Raw genomic sequence first — 16434 nt, forward strand, 5'->3', positions numbered from 1 at the left:
TGTACTGTAAACCAAAAGTATATTCTTTAGAATACAGTAAAGAACACAATTGTGTGTGTGTGTGTGTGGGGGGGGGGGGGGGTCCCGGGGGGGTCCCAGGAATCCATTGTTCAAAACAGATCATCTGACCTTTGACCTATTTAGGCCTATACTACAGTAAAGCAGTGATTGGTTAGTGATCAGTTAAGCAATTAGTGTTTGCACATGTGAGGAGTGTGTCTGTGTGACCTGGTGAATAAGTGTAGCATTTTGATTGGTTGTGTTTGGAAAAGGAAAGCAAGTCACTTCCTGATAGATCTTTGTGTTTTAGGTAGAGAATTGTGTGTAGTGTTTTGCAAAAAGTGTTTTATGCAATTGAAAATTGAGTCAAAGGCTGAGAAATAGCTTATGGTTTTGAAGATTTGGCATGTAGTTTTGCACTTTGAGTGAGAGGTTTCAAAAATCGTGTGACATGAAAAGATTTTGTGTGTAAGCAGTTGGTAAAAACTGTAACACTTCAATCTTTTTCAGTTTACTGTGTTTTGTGAGCATATTTGTGTTCAGTCCGGTGTAAATATGTTGCACTGACTTGTTTGGTGAAACAATAAATAAATAAATGTTTGAACAGCATGTGTGTGTGTGTCTGCAAATATTTCTGTGCATGTGAACAATCTGAAGAATTTTCTACAATTTGAACTATTTTAGTATTATGGCAACGGGTTGGTTCATTACGCCCAACAGTGTGTAGCTGGTTAGACAAAAATCTGCTAATATGAATGAAGTGTGCGCCATTTCGTGCAAAAGTTTTGATAATGCTGTTTTGGTTGCAGTGCTTCATTCTGCAGGATATATGAGGTATTTTGCAGTTTGGGTGTGTGGTTTTGTGAACTGTGTGAAGTATTTTGATAAAACCAGCCTAGTTTGCAAAATTGTGTGTTAGCAATTGGAAAAAAACTGTAAGAACTGTTAAAATCAGATAGACTATTACTCAAGTCGGATTGGAATTGGTGACTTGTAATGGAGTCATTTTTGCTGTATCTGAACTTTTACTCAAGTATGGTTCTCATGTAGGGGAGCGCGGGGCACAACCTAACGCGGGGTTAAATATAACACGGACCTTTCACACAGTTAGTCAGGGTCAGGTTGTGTTTCCGCTCTTCTCTCGCTGCCAGAAGACGGTCTCCCGCGGGTTTGTGGAAAGTTTTGATAAGATTTCGTGAAGGTTCTGGACGAAGAGTGTTTTGACACCATGCAAGTACATTTTCTCATCATACGTTTTTCCGGTTTCTGAGTTGGGTGTGTACGTCACCAAATCTCACTTTATATGACCGTAATCACTGTCTTGTTGGCTACAACATATCAGCAACTCCTAGCAACTGTTAGCTCGGCTTAAACTGTGTTTTACACAGCGGGGTTAGTCGTAGCACAGTGTTACAGCCGCCGAGTGTACAGCGATAATGACATGAGAACAGGGAGACACACAACTTTTCAGCTTTGAGTATTTATTTATACATTTATTTTGCCACATTTACCTTTGTTGGACTTTCACAAACAATGTTGGAATTTAAATGTCAAAGTATGACTTTTTTCACATTTGTTAACTATGCATTGATCACTTTTTTATTAAAAAGCCTGTTTTTTATGCAATAAACCCTTTAAAATGTGATTTTAAAGCTCGTTTTTATTATTATATAACATTTCTGCATTGATAAAGCAGATCAGTTTGTCTGCTTTAATAACAGACAAAGGACTGCAGTTAAACAATTGCATTCACTGTAGTTTGAATTGATTGATTCAATTTGGGAACTTAAAAGTAGTTAGAGAAGAAGGTAATGAACTCAATTGATGTGATAAAAATCATTAGTAACTGAGGACATTTTTGTGAGATTGTCCAAAACTTTTTAAATGTTAAAAACGACACACTTAGACATCAGCACTCGTCATACAAACCTCAACAATGGTGACAATCAAAAAAATAATTCAGCTGCATAATTTATTCATGGCGCAATGCATGCTGGGAGCCATGAATGTGTTTTGTATGCTAACATGAAGAATGTCACCACTGTTGTGTTTCATATACCGAATGTTGATGTCTGTGCGTGTACATGATTCGTCATTTAAATAAAATCATTTTATAAATGAGTTGCTTTTATGTTATATATGAAGACTTCAGATGCAAAAGCCTCTAAGTGCCATCTGAAATTTTCTTCTAAAATGATCATTTTTATCAGGTTTGTATGTTTATGTTCAGTTATTTCACTTTAATGACAATGAAAAATACCTATTAATTGTCATTAACGTGAAATTACTGAACCTAAATATACGAGCTTGATAAAAATGCTCATTTTAGAAGAACATTTCAGATGGCACTTAGAGGCTTTTGCATCTGAAGTCTTCATATATAAGCTCACATAAATCAACATTCAGCAGCTGAAACACAATAATGTTACAAATCATCTTTTTTATTTGTTGAGTATCATATTTTTCAATTTGTTAAGCCATTAATTACAGAAAAAGCAGTCATTTGTTGATCTGCTTTATGAATGCAGAAATGTCCAGAAACACCTGCAATTGCTGATAAAGCACAAAGTTCAAGGGTCAAGAGCCAAACTAAAGCAAACACTGATCATCATAATGGTGACCTCAAACGAAACATTTTCAATAAGACATCAGCATCTAAACCTCTGTTAATTCTCAATAAGATCTTCTGCAAACGTGGTGTGACAGAAATAAAGTCATGTCTGGTTAGTAATAAGTGAAGCTGGTAATGCTGTTTGTGGAGTTGTTTAATCAGATCTTGAGAGAGTTGATGTCTTTTATCTTCAGTTCATCTAAAGCTGTGTCTGAATAAAGTTGTAGTTCGTGTTCTTATTACTCTTTCGAAAGAATGTTTCAGGAACGTCACACTAACCTTTAAATAACATTCTAGTAACATTAAGGAAACTGGTCATTTTTATGTTCTTGGAATGTTAGAAATCAACGTTCTTATAGTGATGAATTTTAAATAAAAATTAAGTTGAAAGAACGTTTGAGGAACATTATACTTTTAAAAACACGTTCCTCTAACGTCAAAGAAAACTGGACATTTTTCACGTTCCCAGAACCAACACTGAATATTTGGAGAACGTTCTTATATCAGAAGTCTGTTAGCTGGGACACTGTCAGTGCAACTGTATGAAAATGGTAGATCCTAGAAAAAAACGTAGTGTTCCTTTGTAGCAGAGATGTGTATGTTGCTTTGTGTACATTTTTTTTTAATAATTGAGCCAAAACCAAAGTGTGTTAGGTTGAACCCCGTGCTCCCCTACTCCTCTGTCCTGTTGTGTTCAAACCGAAACTGATCACACACTCATTTTAGCACATCCTGGCACCTGCACTTCTTTTAAATAGACTTCATGTAGACAAGCGTGTTTCTTAGACAACCTACAGAAACTAGCAGAAGAACTATTATAAGGTCTGCGCGAGCATGACAGTGCAGTGTGTGTGTGAGGTTCAGTGAAGCCAAACCACACACACAGATGGCGGATCGCGACCGGAAGAGCTCGCTCAATACACACACACCTGTTGACTCAAAACACAGTCAGAGCCTTAGTTTAGATGATAATCGCTGCATTGATTGATTCATGTATTTGGTTTCAGTGTGTGTAAGACGATGAGAAATGCTTGAGGAAGCTAAACATATACGATCAAGTTTTCATTACAGGGCACAGGGGGATTCATCTGATGTTTAATGCATTCATTGTTGATCATATTTTACAGCACTTTTATCTGGATTAATAATCATATATAGTACCGTTCAAAGGTTTGGAGATTTTGTTTGAAAGAAATTAATATTTTCATTCAGAAAAGATGCATTAAACTGATCAAAAGTGACAATAAAGACATTTATAATGTTACAAAAATGTTACTGTTCTTTTGAACTTTCTATTCATCAAAGAGAATGTATGACCGTTCGACCAAAATATGAAGCTGTTTTTAACATGATTAATAATTGGACACCAATAATAATTGATCATCAAAGCATCAGAAGGATCATGTGACACTGAAGACTGGAGTAATGATGCTGAAAATTCTGCTTTGATCACAGGAATAAATTACAGTTTAACATGCATTCACATAGAAAACAGCTATTTTAAATTGTAATAATATTTCACAGTTACTGTATTACTGTTTTTGCTGTATTTTTTTTTAATAGTACTATCATAATATTGCACATACACAAGTCAAATTATGCATTGTTCACACATTAGTCTTTATTTGTTTGGTAAATTAATGTAATGCACTTCATTTTTGTCAATAACAACACTGAAAAAGGTTGGCGGATACTTGATCACACGTTTCTCTACAATTGTCAATAATTACAGGTCATGAACATAATGCTTAATAATCCATAAACAAGCCAAAAGATATAAAGCTAACACTAAAATAGAAATCAAACCCCAAACTGGACAACAGAGGGAGACATTTTGCAACAGAAATGATTGCAAAAAGAAAAGAAAAAAGGGGGAAAGAAACTTGTTTTGTCATCTTTATACATCAAGATTTTCTCATGTGTCAATACAGTATTTAGTCAGTTTTGTTAAAGGGTAAATTTGACTCAGAATGCACAAGATTAAACATAAGATTGATTTCTCTGTAATGCTTTTGTACACTGATTATTTTACATGATAATTTCCCAGTAAAAGTCATTACCAGCCACTTTTAAACACAAATGCATACACACAACTTTACATAATTAATTATAATATGACTTATTTGCACCTCACAAATAACATAATAGCCTATTACAGGGTGGTAATGTGCATTATTTTGCATTTTTTTAAAAGGCAAGACTTTACATTATGGTTTCATTTAATAACTGACTAGTTAGTTAACTAAAAGGATAACCATAAACCAGCAATGAACAATAATTCTACAGCCTTTATTAATAGAGTTAATTTGATAATTTAGTAATGTTTATGCACTGTGAACTTACACAAACAAACAATATACAATTCTATTTCTAACTTACCAATGTTAATAAACATATTGCTCACTGTTAGTTAGTTAAACATTAAATAATGTTAACAAATGAGACCTTATTGTAAAGTGTCACCGTTAAAATGTTCTCTACTTAAAGAACGCCAGTGCCTTTGGAGAATTTAATTAAAACACAATCCCGCTTTCTCCACAAATGACCCGACAACAATAGCGTTTGAAGAATCATTCAATTAAACCTGAGGATTATTCCGCTTGAGTGAATTGTAATAAATTATCTATAAAATAAATAACTGGGCAAAAATTGAGCTGTGGCAGATTAGCAACCAGGGAATGACTTTGCGTTTATTTGCTTCATCCTTAAGATGATCCCGAACACACACACACACACACACACACATGCACGGCAAGGGTTAAGATGATCCCGGACACACACATGCATAGATGATCCCGGACACACACATGCACGACAAGGGTTAAGATGATCCCGGACACACACATGCACAGATGATCCCAGACACACACACATGCACGACAAGGGTTAAAAGATGATCCCGGACACACACATGCACGGCAAGAGAAAAAGCAACACACAACCTTCAATCTTAGCAACTAATGAGGAGTATGAGAGGTGCATGAGTCACTTTTTCAAGGCTTGTTCACACAGCTATGATGAAGAATGACATCTTTGAAATGTGTTATTAATATAAAGGGAATGCTATATTGCACCCACACACCATCAGACAGGGAACTATAGACAACTTATCATGAGACAGAACACTAAAGCACTACACACACACACACGCGCGCGCCCTATGCCTGCCTGACGGCCAAAGGCACATTGAACACATTGTACCGGACGAATACTGCGATAACCACTTTGCTGTCATCAATACTTCCCCAGGTTTCAACATATGTTTGTTTCGGTCCTAAACTCCAAACGTGCACGCGCTCACCTTGCGTCACGTGATTTCGGCCCTTAGAAGTCGGACAGACTGAGTTCAGTCTGTATTAGCCCTTCGCAAATGTTAAAATTCTCTAAACCCCTCAAATGTCGATGCCAGCTCAATATTTACACATTATACAGCTCTTTAACCGACAGGGATTTAAAGTAAGTGTTTTATTTACAAGTGTATAACAGCTATATGAATTGATTGTACATTCAGGTAGGGGTTTATTGTTAAAGCTCTATGAATGAATGAATGAATGCACATGGTTACGCTCCTCTCATTCTGTGTGTCTTTTCGAGTGATTAAGGCACTTGCATTGTCGTTTTATAATTAATAGTTGTTCATGTCCTCCGAGCGATGCAAATGTGAAGCAGCTGCTATTGAACAGTCCGTGTTGATGCTTCAGCATTAGTGTGACGGGATGCATTCATCACAATGATGGATAAAGGCTGAATATCTATTGTTTTATAATGAGGTATATTCAACATGTTGGCAAAACGAGTTGCACGATTGTGCACTTGTTTGAATACTTTTCTCAGAATAATAAATAATAATATTGAATGCAGTGTATGCCCTCCTTGTGTTCTCTGTCATCATTGTCTGTCTCGCTGACTGAGAAAAAGGTTTGTGTAACAACTGGAACGAGATGGATTGATTTGCATCTCATTTGCCAGCTGATGAATGCTAATTCAATGGTTATTGGTTACACCATACTAATCCAAAAATGTAAAAATTGAGTGTTCAACAGAGGGGTCCAAGACCTTGGGACTTAAGTCGCACTTGAACCACAAATACAAACCTTTTTTTTTTTTAAATGATTCGAGGAGTTTTGTGTTTTCAAAATTTCAAAAAGTAACAAATCCTTCCCTTGTGGGTCAATTTGACCCCGTAGAAGTGAAAGGAATGCGAGGAATGCTTCAGTACACATAGAAAAGCCTAAAAATGTTCGAAATTTAAACTAAAATTCATAATATTTTGATAATGTCCACATGTGTATCTGAATGCATACTGAAACGAACTGACTTTAGGACCCAGCCGAACAGCTCATTTGCTCCATATATAGAGCTATAAAGCCAGCTAGTGGCAAGAGTCATGAAATATCATGTTATATTATGTTTTTTTCACAAGAGGTCCACAAAGATTGTAAGATATTTTGAGCTGAATTAAAAGGGTTATGCATGAAATTGTGAGTTATTTTAAATTTAAATTGAAGGAATGTGAGGAATGTGCTTAAATTACTATTTATTTCTTATTTATTGAACAAATCTAGTAATTTAAAGGTAAATACAATTAAAAAGAACAAAAAATATTATCAAAATGAAATAAAATAAGCCTTCTGGACAAAAGTAAATAAATAAAGTATAATTTTAGGACTTCCGGTCATTTTGACCCGTGAGGGAAAGATATGTTACAAAGTGTGATTAATAAAAAGTTCTAAAACTTTCTCCAGGTCAGATAATAATTACTAAAGCTCTGTTTCAAAACCTAGCGTTTAAAGCCACAACTCACAACTGGTTCCTAGAATTCAGAAACAACACACAGCACATACAAATATGCATCAAATAGTCCATTTTAACTTGCGTTCTCCATGAAGGATCCACGTGATGCTGTATAAATGCTATCAAAAGGAGGTTTCTTGACATAATGTTGCTGCCTACACCTTTTGGTGCCGCATTCATATGATGCCTGAAAATGTCGATTAGCTCATCAAGTTTAGCAACAGAGCTCATCTTTCTCCTCCCCCCGTCCACTGAACATTGTGTGCATTTCCAGTACCAAAATAAAACTCTACTGGGAACCAGAGGCGAAACATGATGAGGGAAGTTTTTTAAATGTAAACAAGATATAAGCAGACGGCAACCATCAGGTTTTGGTAAGATATAACAAGCATAATTCACTAAGTAAACAACAAATAAATAGGCCACAGAAATGTACATCCTTTCTTAGATTTTGGAGACCTTTTTATATTCAGTGATTTGGTCTGGCCATCACAGAAGCCTTGAATAATAAGAAGCTTGTCCTATTTGGCCTTGTGTTTCCACAGAAGTCTTTAGAGAGTGAATAATGTTTATCTAATAAGGGCCATGATCTTGAATACTGGCGCTACTGTATCTCTTAACTTTTAAAGACAGTTTTGGCACTGAAGTGAACACACACACACACGCGCATAACAAAACACAACAGCTTCATAATTTCTTCAGACAGCAACACCAAACAAAGCGAGAGTTATTTACAGTAAATTACATTCATCGCTTAAATACACGAGATCAATCGGATGAAGCTCTCCAAAAGGATCTCACCCAAATGGACCATTTTAGTGTCCTAAAGACATCCAGATAAACTCTGATACTTAACGTTGATCTTAAATACTACATCTCTCGTAGCTTCCGACAGGTAGGCTGTGAATTTCGACAAAGGACAAAGTTCATGTGACATTTTCAGATGCTGGTCTGAAGGTTTCCATTGAGCAATGCAGCGTTTTGCGTTTCCGTCATGACATCGTTGACCATTCGAGTCCTGTCCTGTCGGCTGTCGCTTCGGTCGATCTCATCCAAGCCACCGACCCGTTTCAGACACAAGACGTTTTGGAAACTCTTCTTGAAGTTGTCCGACAAGAAGGCGTAGAGGATTGGGTTGGCGCAGCTGTTGGCGTAACCCAACACCACCACGAAGTCAAACGTGCTTTTCAGCACGGGTGTTGTGGGAACGGTTCCGGTCACAGAGGTCACGTTGAATACGTAAAACGGTAACCAGCAGAGCACGAACACGACCACCACGATGGAAACCATACGGGTGACTTTCCGCTCTGAGCGCTTTCTTTTGGTGGAGCCGACCCGCATGCCAGAGGATTTCACCTTAATGACAATTAGCAGGTAGCACATGGAGATCACAATCAGCGGTAAGAAAAAGCCCAAGAAAAAGGTGTAGAAGATAAACGCGGTGTAGTAGGTGTTCTGTGGCTCCGGCCACAACATGGTACACGTCCGAGCCTCGTATCTTTTCACGTTCACTCCGCTGTAGATCATAATTGGCAGGTTGACTAGCAGAGACACACTCCACATGGCCAAACTAATGGTTTTCGCCATGCGTGGCTTTCGCCATTTGGTGGATTTGATCGGATGAACCACGGCCAGGTATCGATCAAAGCTCATGACCGTCAGAAAGAAGATGCTGGTGAATTGGTTCATGGAGTCCGCGGTTAGGACGACGCGGCAGATCGCGGATCCAAAGGGCCAGTGGAGAAGCAAGAGCTGAATCGCAATGAAAGGGAGACTTAGCATGCAAAGGACATCCGCCACTGCCAGGTTTAAAATGTATATATTCGTGACGGTCTTCATCTTGGCGTAGCGCAGGATGACATAAATGACCAGCGTGTTCCCACACAGTCCCACCGCACAGACTACAAAGTACACAAATGTGATGACGACTGAACTTGTTTGGTCAAAGCCATGGTTAGTGCTGTTGTGAGGGTAAATCTCCAGGCCAAAGTCAGACTCGTTCCCTGGGAAGAAGCTATTGTTCACCAAGCGGTCAGGGAGGGATAGGTTGGAATTGGGCATAAACGTCCATGTGTCCATTTTGGCAGTGTTTATTATTCACCGGGAATAGGCTTATGAAGATTGAATCCACAGTTTAATACGAAACCTATGGGCATTTAAGAAAAAAAAGGAAGGAAATATGAGTTAACAACCAATCTATTCAAATTTCTATCAATTCACATAAACATTTGCCTTATTTGTCTCGAATCAAAGTAATCTAATCTAAGGGATGTTGCATGTGAGTGTAATTGTTTACACATAACTTAAGACTTTTGGGAGTATTAATGGTGGGACTGTAGCCCTGTTTTCCACGCTAAACTCTTAAAAATAGTTTCCAAAAGGGGAGATGCCATAGAAGAACCATTTTTGGTTCCCCAAAGAACCTTTCAGTGCACAGTTCTTAAATTTGTTTATTTTTTTCTTACTCTTCATGGAACCAGATGGCAAGAGAGTTGGGTTTCGGAAGTAAACACTCCATTCATTTTTCTCCATATGGAAATTGATTTTGAATGATAACTTTTAAAGCTTTAAAGACAGCCCTGCTGTGAGCTGTGAGGTTGTTAATCCATGGCATTTGCTTCTGTTTAAGCCGTCAGGCCGCGTTATTTCAGGTTATCTTTTAAATAATAATATTTAACAGCTGAATTCCTAGTGGAAAACCATGATGCTGTACAGAAAATTGCACCAATCAGTGAGTCACAAAAAAAGACACTTGCCAAATTGGCTCTTTAGCTCCGCCCACTCCCATGAAGAACTGCAAGTCAATCTCTCTTAGCTCTCAAAATACTTAAATATTTGTATATATATGCATATTTTGCAATAACAAAACATTTGTACATGAGAAGTTTTATATTTATACATCCTTTTTAACTTGATTATGCTGTTCGCAATGCTTCATGGGATTGTAGTTCTTTCCCTCACTGAAGTCATTAAGTTCACAGTCTTGTATTATGTTTTTTAATATATATTTTTTAATTTATTTTTTAATCAAATCAGAGTTTGTAATGTTTTGATTCACCTCATAGCTGATTGGTTTGGTTATTGACTTATAACTCTTTTTTAAAGACATTTTTTAAATCCCTATGGGGAAAATGAATGGAAAAAATTCTTCCGGAACCAACGCCGGGAAGGGAACGGTTCAACTCCATAAAGACCCATTATTTTGAATGGTTTCAGACTAAATGTTCATGTGACAGTTCAGGAGGAAATTTACAAATGCACACCAAAAATACATTTTCAGTTATATTCCAAACTTGAATTCATAAGGATTGTATATTTTTAGAATCTTTATGAGTATTTTCACTTGGTCACTTCATGCATTTGAGACTAATACAAGACGTGATGCAACCAAATGTAAATGGTCAAGGTTGTTTACTCCCCCAAATTGGATTACGTCAGCATACTGAAGTTTAGGAATCCCACAACTCACATGAGTGAGCAAGACCCATGGATGAAGCAACCACGAATCTCAAAAAATAATTGCAATATGGGGTATAATCACCACAGAGGTGAATTCTGATTAGCACATCCCGAGAGAGTAGACTGGATTTATATCTGTTCTGCTTAAATAAAAGCATTATTCAAGTAAAAAATGAGGTGAAAATGGAAAGCAGATAACATGCATGCAGATAATCAATACTGCTTACAGGTCTGATCTGCAACTTTGGATAAACAAGGACTTTACCTTGTCTGTCTGGTTTCTACAGCTCATTGACTTTTGCCCTAGCAAATATTGGTTTAATTGATCTTTACTGAGCAAACAGAATGAATATTTGACATATAAGAGAGAATCTAACAAATGACGCAAACTTAATTTAGCTGTACAGCTCCTCAAGGCTCGGATGACTGAATTAATATAAAAGTGAAGTAGGCTAGGCTACTGCAGTGTTGTTCTCTATTTAGGTTGCAGAGATCCATCCAAATCGTGTCGGTCTCCATCATCCCACACAATATCACAACATCTTCAACTGAGAAAAATATCAGAAACCCAACTGAAATCAAATCATATAACTTAGTTTCCTATTCAAAACCTCAATGAAGGATCAGTCTGCTTAAATAGCCCATATTAAATAGACAAAATTAATTATGTTTTCCGACTCTGCCTCTCTAAGCTATAGCCTACTGTGATTTTAAGCCACTAGCCTACACGACATGTACATAAATTGTGTAAAATATAGGCTTTTTATAATGGATTATTAAAGCAAGTGTGAAAAAAAATCTTTATTTTGGCATTAGCTAAAACAGACATCTTCGACTGATCGAACTATTAAACACGTCTTTTACCAAATAATGTGTGGCCGGCTGATTACCTGTAATTCTCCTCATTTGTAAGTCACTTTGGATAAAAACGTTTGCTAAATGATTCAAATGTGATGTAAATGTATAAATACTTCCTTTTTCTCAAATAAAAATGTTAAACAGTCACAGCTATGCCACGTGAATTGGTATGCTGTAAAAAAAAAGACAATTTTAAAACTATCTGATGTAGCCTATTACATTTTTGCCTGTATAGTTACCTGTAGTTATGGGACACCTTTGAAAATCCATTCCTGGAATATGAACAGCTTCACATGTTTCCATTTGCCACCATTATATTACCGCAAAACTGTCCGAACAAGCGCGAAATCCAGCAAAGAATAACCGTCACTCGCACTTGACACCTCCTGATAAACCCGCGCGTGTCCGTTTGTGCGTCAGGACAGCGACAGTTCTCCTCAGATAACAAATTGCCGTTATTTCAGTAGAAAATACACTAAAACAGAAGTTTAGAAGCGAATGACGCACTTGAACTCAATAAACGTAACATTTAAGTCATGAAAACTAAATTTCGAGGGGCAACAGTCGAATTCCTTTGGTATTTTCAGTCTGAGCGGAACGTGTGTGTTGCTGGAGCGCGAGCACGAGTGTGAGTGCAGATGGAGCTACTGATCCGTCGAGCGCGCGCTTCCTTGATATATATCCTGCGCAGATACATTAATCTAAACGACATGAAAGGCTATATTCAGTTGTTTTTGCTGTGTGGTCTTGATAAGGATACGGGAATATGTCAGGGGTCAAAATAATAATTTATAAATCTCCCCAAAAAAGATGCTTAAAATTAGATTAGATTGAAATAGCCTAAATGCACGTGGGAATTAATTCAGAGACTTTAAATGAGTCATATCATGAGAAATCAAATGTTCCCTCAATTCTTTGAGATAAAAGAATTTGATGTTAAATGGTTGTGAACTTAAAACCTGCACCATTTATCGAAGCCAAGCTTTAAAAATGACACTATAAAAACTCTACAACTTGCATAAAGCTTCTTTCATCTTAATGGAAGTCCCACTGGCTCCGGTGGAAGGTTTTTTTAATATTTTTTTTTATTGACAATATGTCATGTAGCCTACAGACAGCATGGCAACAAAAATGTATCATTACAATCTGATAGAATCATGTGCACAAGTGCATTACAGAAAAATAAAAAAAACAAAATAAAAAATAACATAAAGGGAGCTATAGAGTTTACTTTTCAAGTCATATTCTTCTATTGTAGGACCCTGTGGAAGTGTGCAATCTGAAATCTGCCATCTTTGTCATGTGACAATTGCCCGAAGGCAGCAGAAGGGGTTAAACATATAAATCAAACCAAGTGCAAGCGCACAAATCTAATTCACACTTTTGAATCCGTTTCAAATAACTTCTGAAACAAACTAATCTTGACCAACTGGTCAAACATATACATCAACAGATGACCAATTCACATTCTGGAGTGTGTTTCTTAAAGGTACAGTGGCAAACAAATGATAAAACAACAACAATGGAATATTATTGTCACCACTATGTCTGTGTTCATGGACTTTTTAGGCCACATTTACACATAGCCGGGTATTTAGAGAAATGAATACCCCCCCCCCCCCCCCCCTCCATTTTCAATATTAACATCGTGCACACAACATCGTTTTCAAAAAAGTTATCATTTACATCAACGCGCATAAATATGCCGTCGAGCGCCATCATAACTATGCCAAACCTATGGGCGGCAGTGTGGGTGAAGGATAAAGCCATGCAAGCCAATCAGAATTGACAACCACGAATAACACGAGCGACTCCCTAGGGCGCTCACATGACTTTACGCATTTTCTGGCACATAATGTGACGTTTGAGAACCTAAAACCCCGTTTCTCCCAGTTGACACGGCAACACATAACCGCCGTTATCAGAAATCTCCACTTTGGCCGGAATTTTAAGAAATAATCATTTTCTGTGATAAAAACGGGGTTTTCGTGTAAATGAGAGGCCAAACCGCAGGGAAATATCTGCGTCTTCCCTTCGTTTAAACGGGGCCTCAGTTAGTTGTCATTTGTCACATGTTCCTTTGTTCAGTTTCCCGCCACTAGTCTGTCTCCCTGGTTACCATCATTAGTTGATCGGTATCACCTGTGTCCTATTAATTACCATCATGTTTGCTATTTAGTTCCTCCTGTTCACTCTTTGTCCGATCTCTGTTATGTATGGTTGTGTTTATCCTGCCTGTCTGCCCGCTTGGAGAACTTTCATTAAAATAGATGTACAGTGAGGAAAATAAGTATTTGAACACCCTGCTATTTTGCAAGTTCTCCCACTTGGAAATCATGGAGGGGTCTGAAATTGTCATCGTAGGTGCATGTCCACTGTGAGAGACATAATCTAAAAAAAAAATCCAGAAATCACAATATATGATTTTTTAACTATTTATTTGTATGATACAGCTGCAAATAAGTATTTGAACACCTGTCTATCAGCTAGAATTCTGACCCTCAAAGACCTGTTAGTCTGCCTTTAAAATGTCCACCTCCACTCCATTTATTATCCTAAATTAGAATCACCTGTTTGAGGTCGTTAGCTGCATAAAGACACCTGTCCACCCCATACAATCAGTAAGAATCCAACTACTAACATGGCCAAGACCAAAGAGCTGTCCAAAGACACTAGAGACAAAATTGTACACCTCCACAAGGCTGGAAAGGGCTACAGGGAAATTGCCAAGCAGCTTGGAGAAAAAAGGTCCACTGTTGGAGCAATCATTAGAAAATGGAAGAAGCTAAACATGACTGTCAATCTCCCTCGGACTGGGGCTCCATGCAAGATCTCACCTCGTGGGGTCTCAATGATCCTAAGAAAGGTGAGAAATCAGCCCAGAACTACACGGGAGGAGCTGGTCAATGACCTGAAAAGAGCTGGGACCACCGTTTCAAAGATTACTGTTGGTAATACACTAAGACGTCATGGTTTGAAATCATGCATGGCACGGAAGGTTCCCCTGCTTAAACCAGCACATGTCAAGGCCCGTCTTAAGTTTGCCAATGACCATTTGGATGATCCAGAGGAGTCATGGGAGAAAGTCATGTGGTCAGATGAGACCAAAATAGAACTTTTTGGTCATAATTCCACTAAACGTGTTTGGAGGAAGAAGAATGATGAGTACCATCCCAAGAACACCATCCCTACTGTGAAGCATGGGGGTGGTAGCATCATGCTTTGGGGGTGTTTTTCTGCACATGGGACAGGGCGACTGCACTGTATTAAGGAGAGGATGACCGGGGCCATGTATTGCCAGATTTTGGGGAACAACCTCCTTCCCTCAGTTAGAGCATTGAAGATGGGTCGAGGCTGGGTCTTCCAACATGACAATGACCCGAAGCACACAGCCAGGATAACCAAGGAGTGGCTCTGTAAGAAGCATATCAAGGTTCTGGCGTGGCCTAGCCAGTCTCCAGACCTAAACCCAATAGAGAATCTTTGGAGGGAGCTCAAACTCCGTGTTTCTCAGCGACAGCCCAGAAACCTGACTGATCTAGAGAAGATCTGTGTGGAGGAGTGGGCCAAAATCCCTCCTGCAGTGTGTGCAAACCTGGTGAAAAACTACAGGAAACGTTTGACCTCTGTAATTGCAAACAAAGGCTACTGTACCAAATATTAACATTGATTTTCTCAGGTGTTCAAATACTTATTTGCAGCTGTATCATACAAATAAATAGTTAAAAAATCATACATTGTGATTTCTGGATTTTTTTTTTTAGATTATGTCTCTCACAGTGGACATGCACCTACGATGACAATTTCAGACCCCTCCATGATTTCTAAGTGGGAGAACTTGCAAAATAGCAGGGTGTTCAAATACTTATTTTCCTCACTGTATATTGATCTTAATCTGCTTGTCTTCATCTATCTATCTAAGCTAACCGTGACAGTTATGTTCTAAGGGTCAGAATATGGACTTGTCTGACACACACACACACACACACACACACACACACACACACACACACACACACACACACACACACACACACACACACACACACACACACACACACACACACACACACACACACACACTCAAACCTTAAGCTAACCTCAGACAAAAAACAAACAAAAAAACACTGTATATGAAAATTGCAGGCATGTGAATGATAAATTGTGTGACCAACAATTAATTGTTTCATTATTGTTTAACAGAAATTCCTGAGATTGGTTATCTTTTGCTTTAACGGAACGGAAATGCTCAATCCTAAAAGAAGAGAAGTGAACACATCACGAGCCTTCACCTTGGACAGCTCGTAGTTAAACTGAATATATGGGGTTAAAGGTCAATGGCTGATAAGTCATGAAAAGCCTTGATGAAAGGTAAACTGTGGCAATGAAAATAAACAGACGCAACTTGACAAAAAGGGTTAAATAAATCAAAATGATAAATGATTTAACTGAAACATGTATGGAAAACTAATAACATCCATTATTTTTGATGAGTGGTTGACATAGAGAGTCTAAACTTGTTATAAAGCTCTAAACCAATGGATATATGTTCTGAGAAAAAGGCAACAGTAAAACCTTTCTCCTCAAGCTGACAAAAGAAGGCCTAAGGAAGGATGGTGTGGTAAAAATAGAGAGGATTATGCATTAGTTATGAGAAAGCAAAGCATTTTTGTGTTCTTTATTATTGGGCACTTTTATGTCCCAGTTGCAAA

General features: G+C 37.8%; 1 protein-coding gene across 1 annotated transcript; it reads right to left on the reverse strand.

The window, feature by feature from the left end:
* Positions 1-6718: 6718 nt before the first annotated feature.
* Positions 6719-12376, reverse strand: sstr2a (somatostatin receptor 2a). Its single transcript, XM_079851646.1, has 2 exons — positions 11962-12376; positions 6719-9551 (listed from the first exon to the last, which is right to left on the reverse strand). Exon 2 carries the CDS (start codon positions 9482-9484, stop codon positions 8345-8347), a length of 1140 nt encoding a protein of 379 aa, XP_079707772.1. The 5' UTR covers positions 9485-9551; positions 11962-12376; the 3' UTR covers positions 6719-8344.
* Between the last annotated feature and the right edge of the window lie 4058 nt (positions 12377-16434).

The sequence above is a fragment of the Squalius cephalus genome (genome assembly GCF_949319135.1).
Source record: "Squalius cephalus genome assembly, chromosome: 19".
Lineage (NCBI taxonomy): Eukaryota > Metazoa > Chordata > Actinopteri > Cypriniformes > Leuciscidae > Squalius > Squalius cephalus.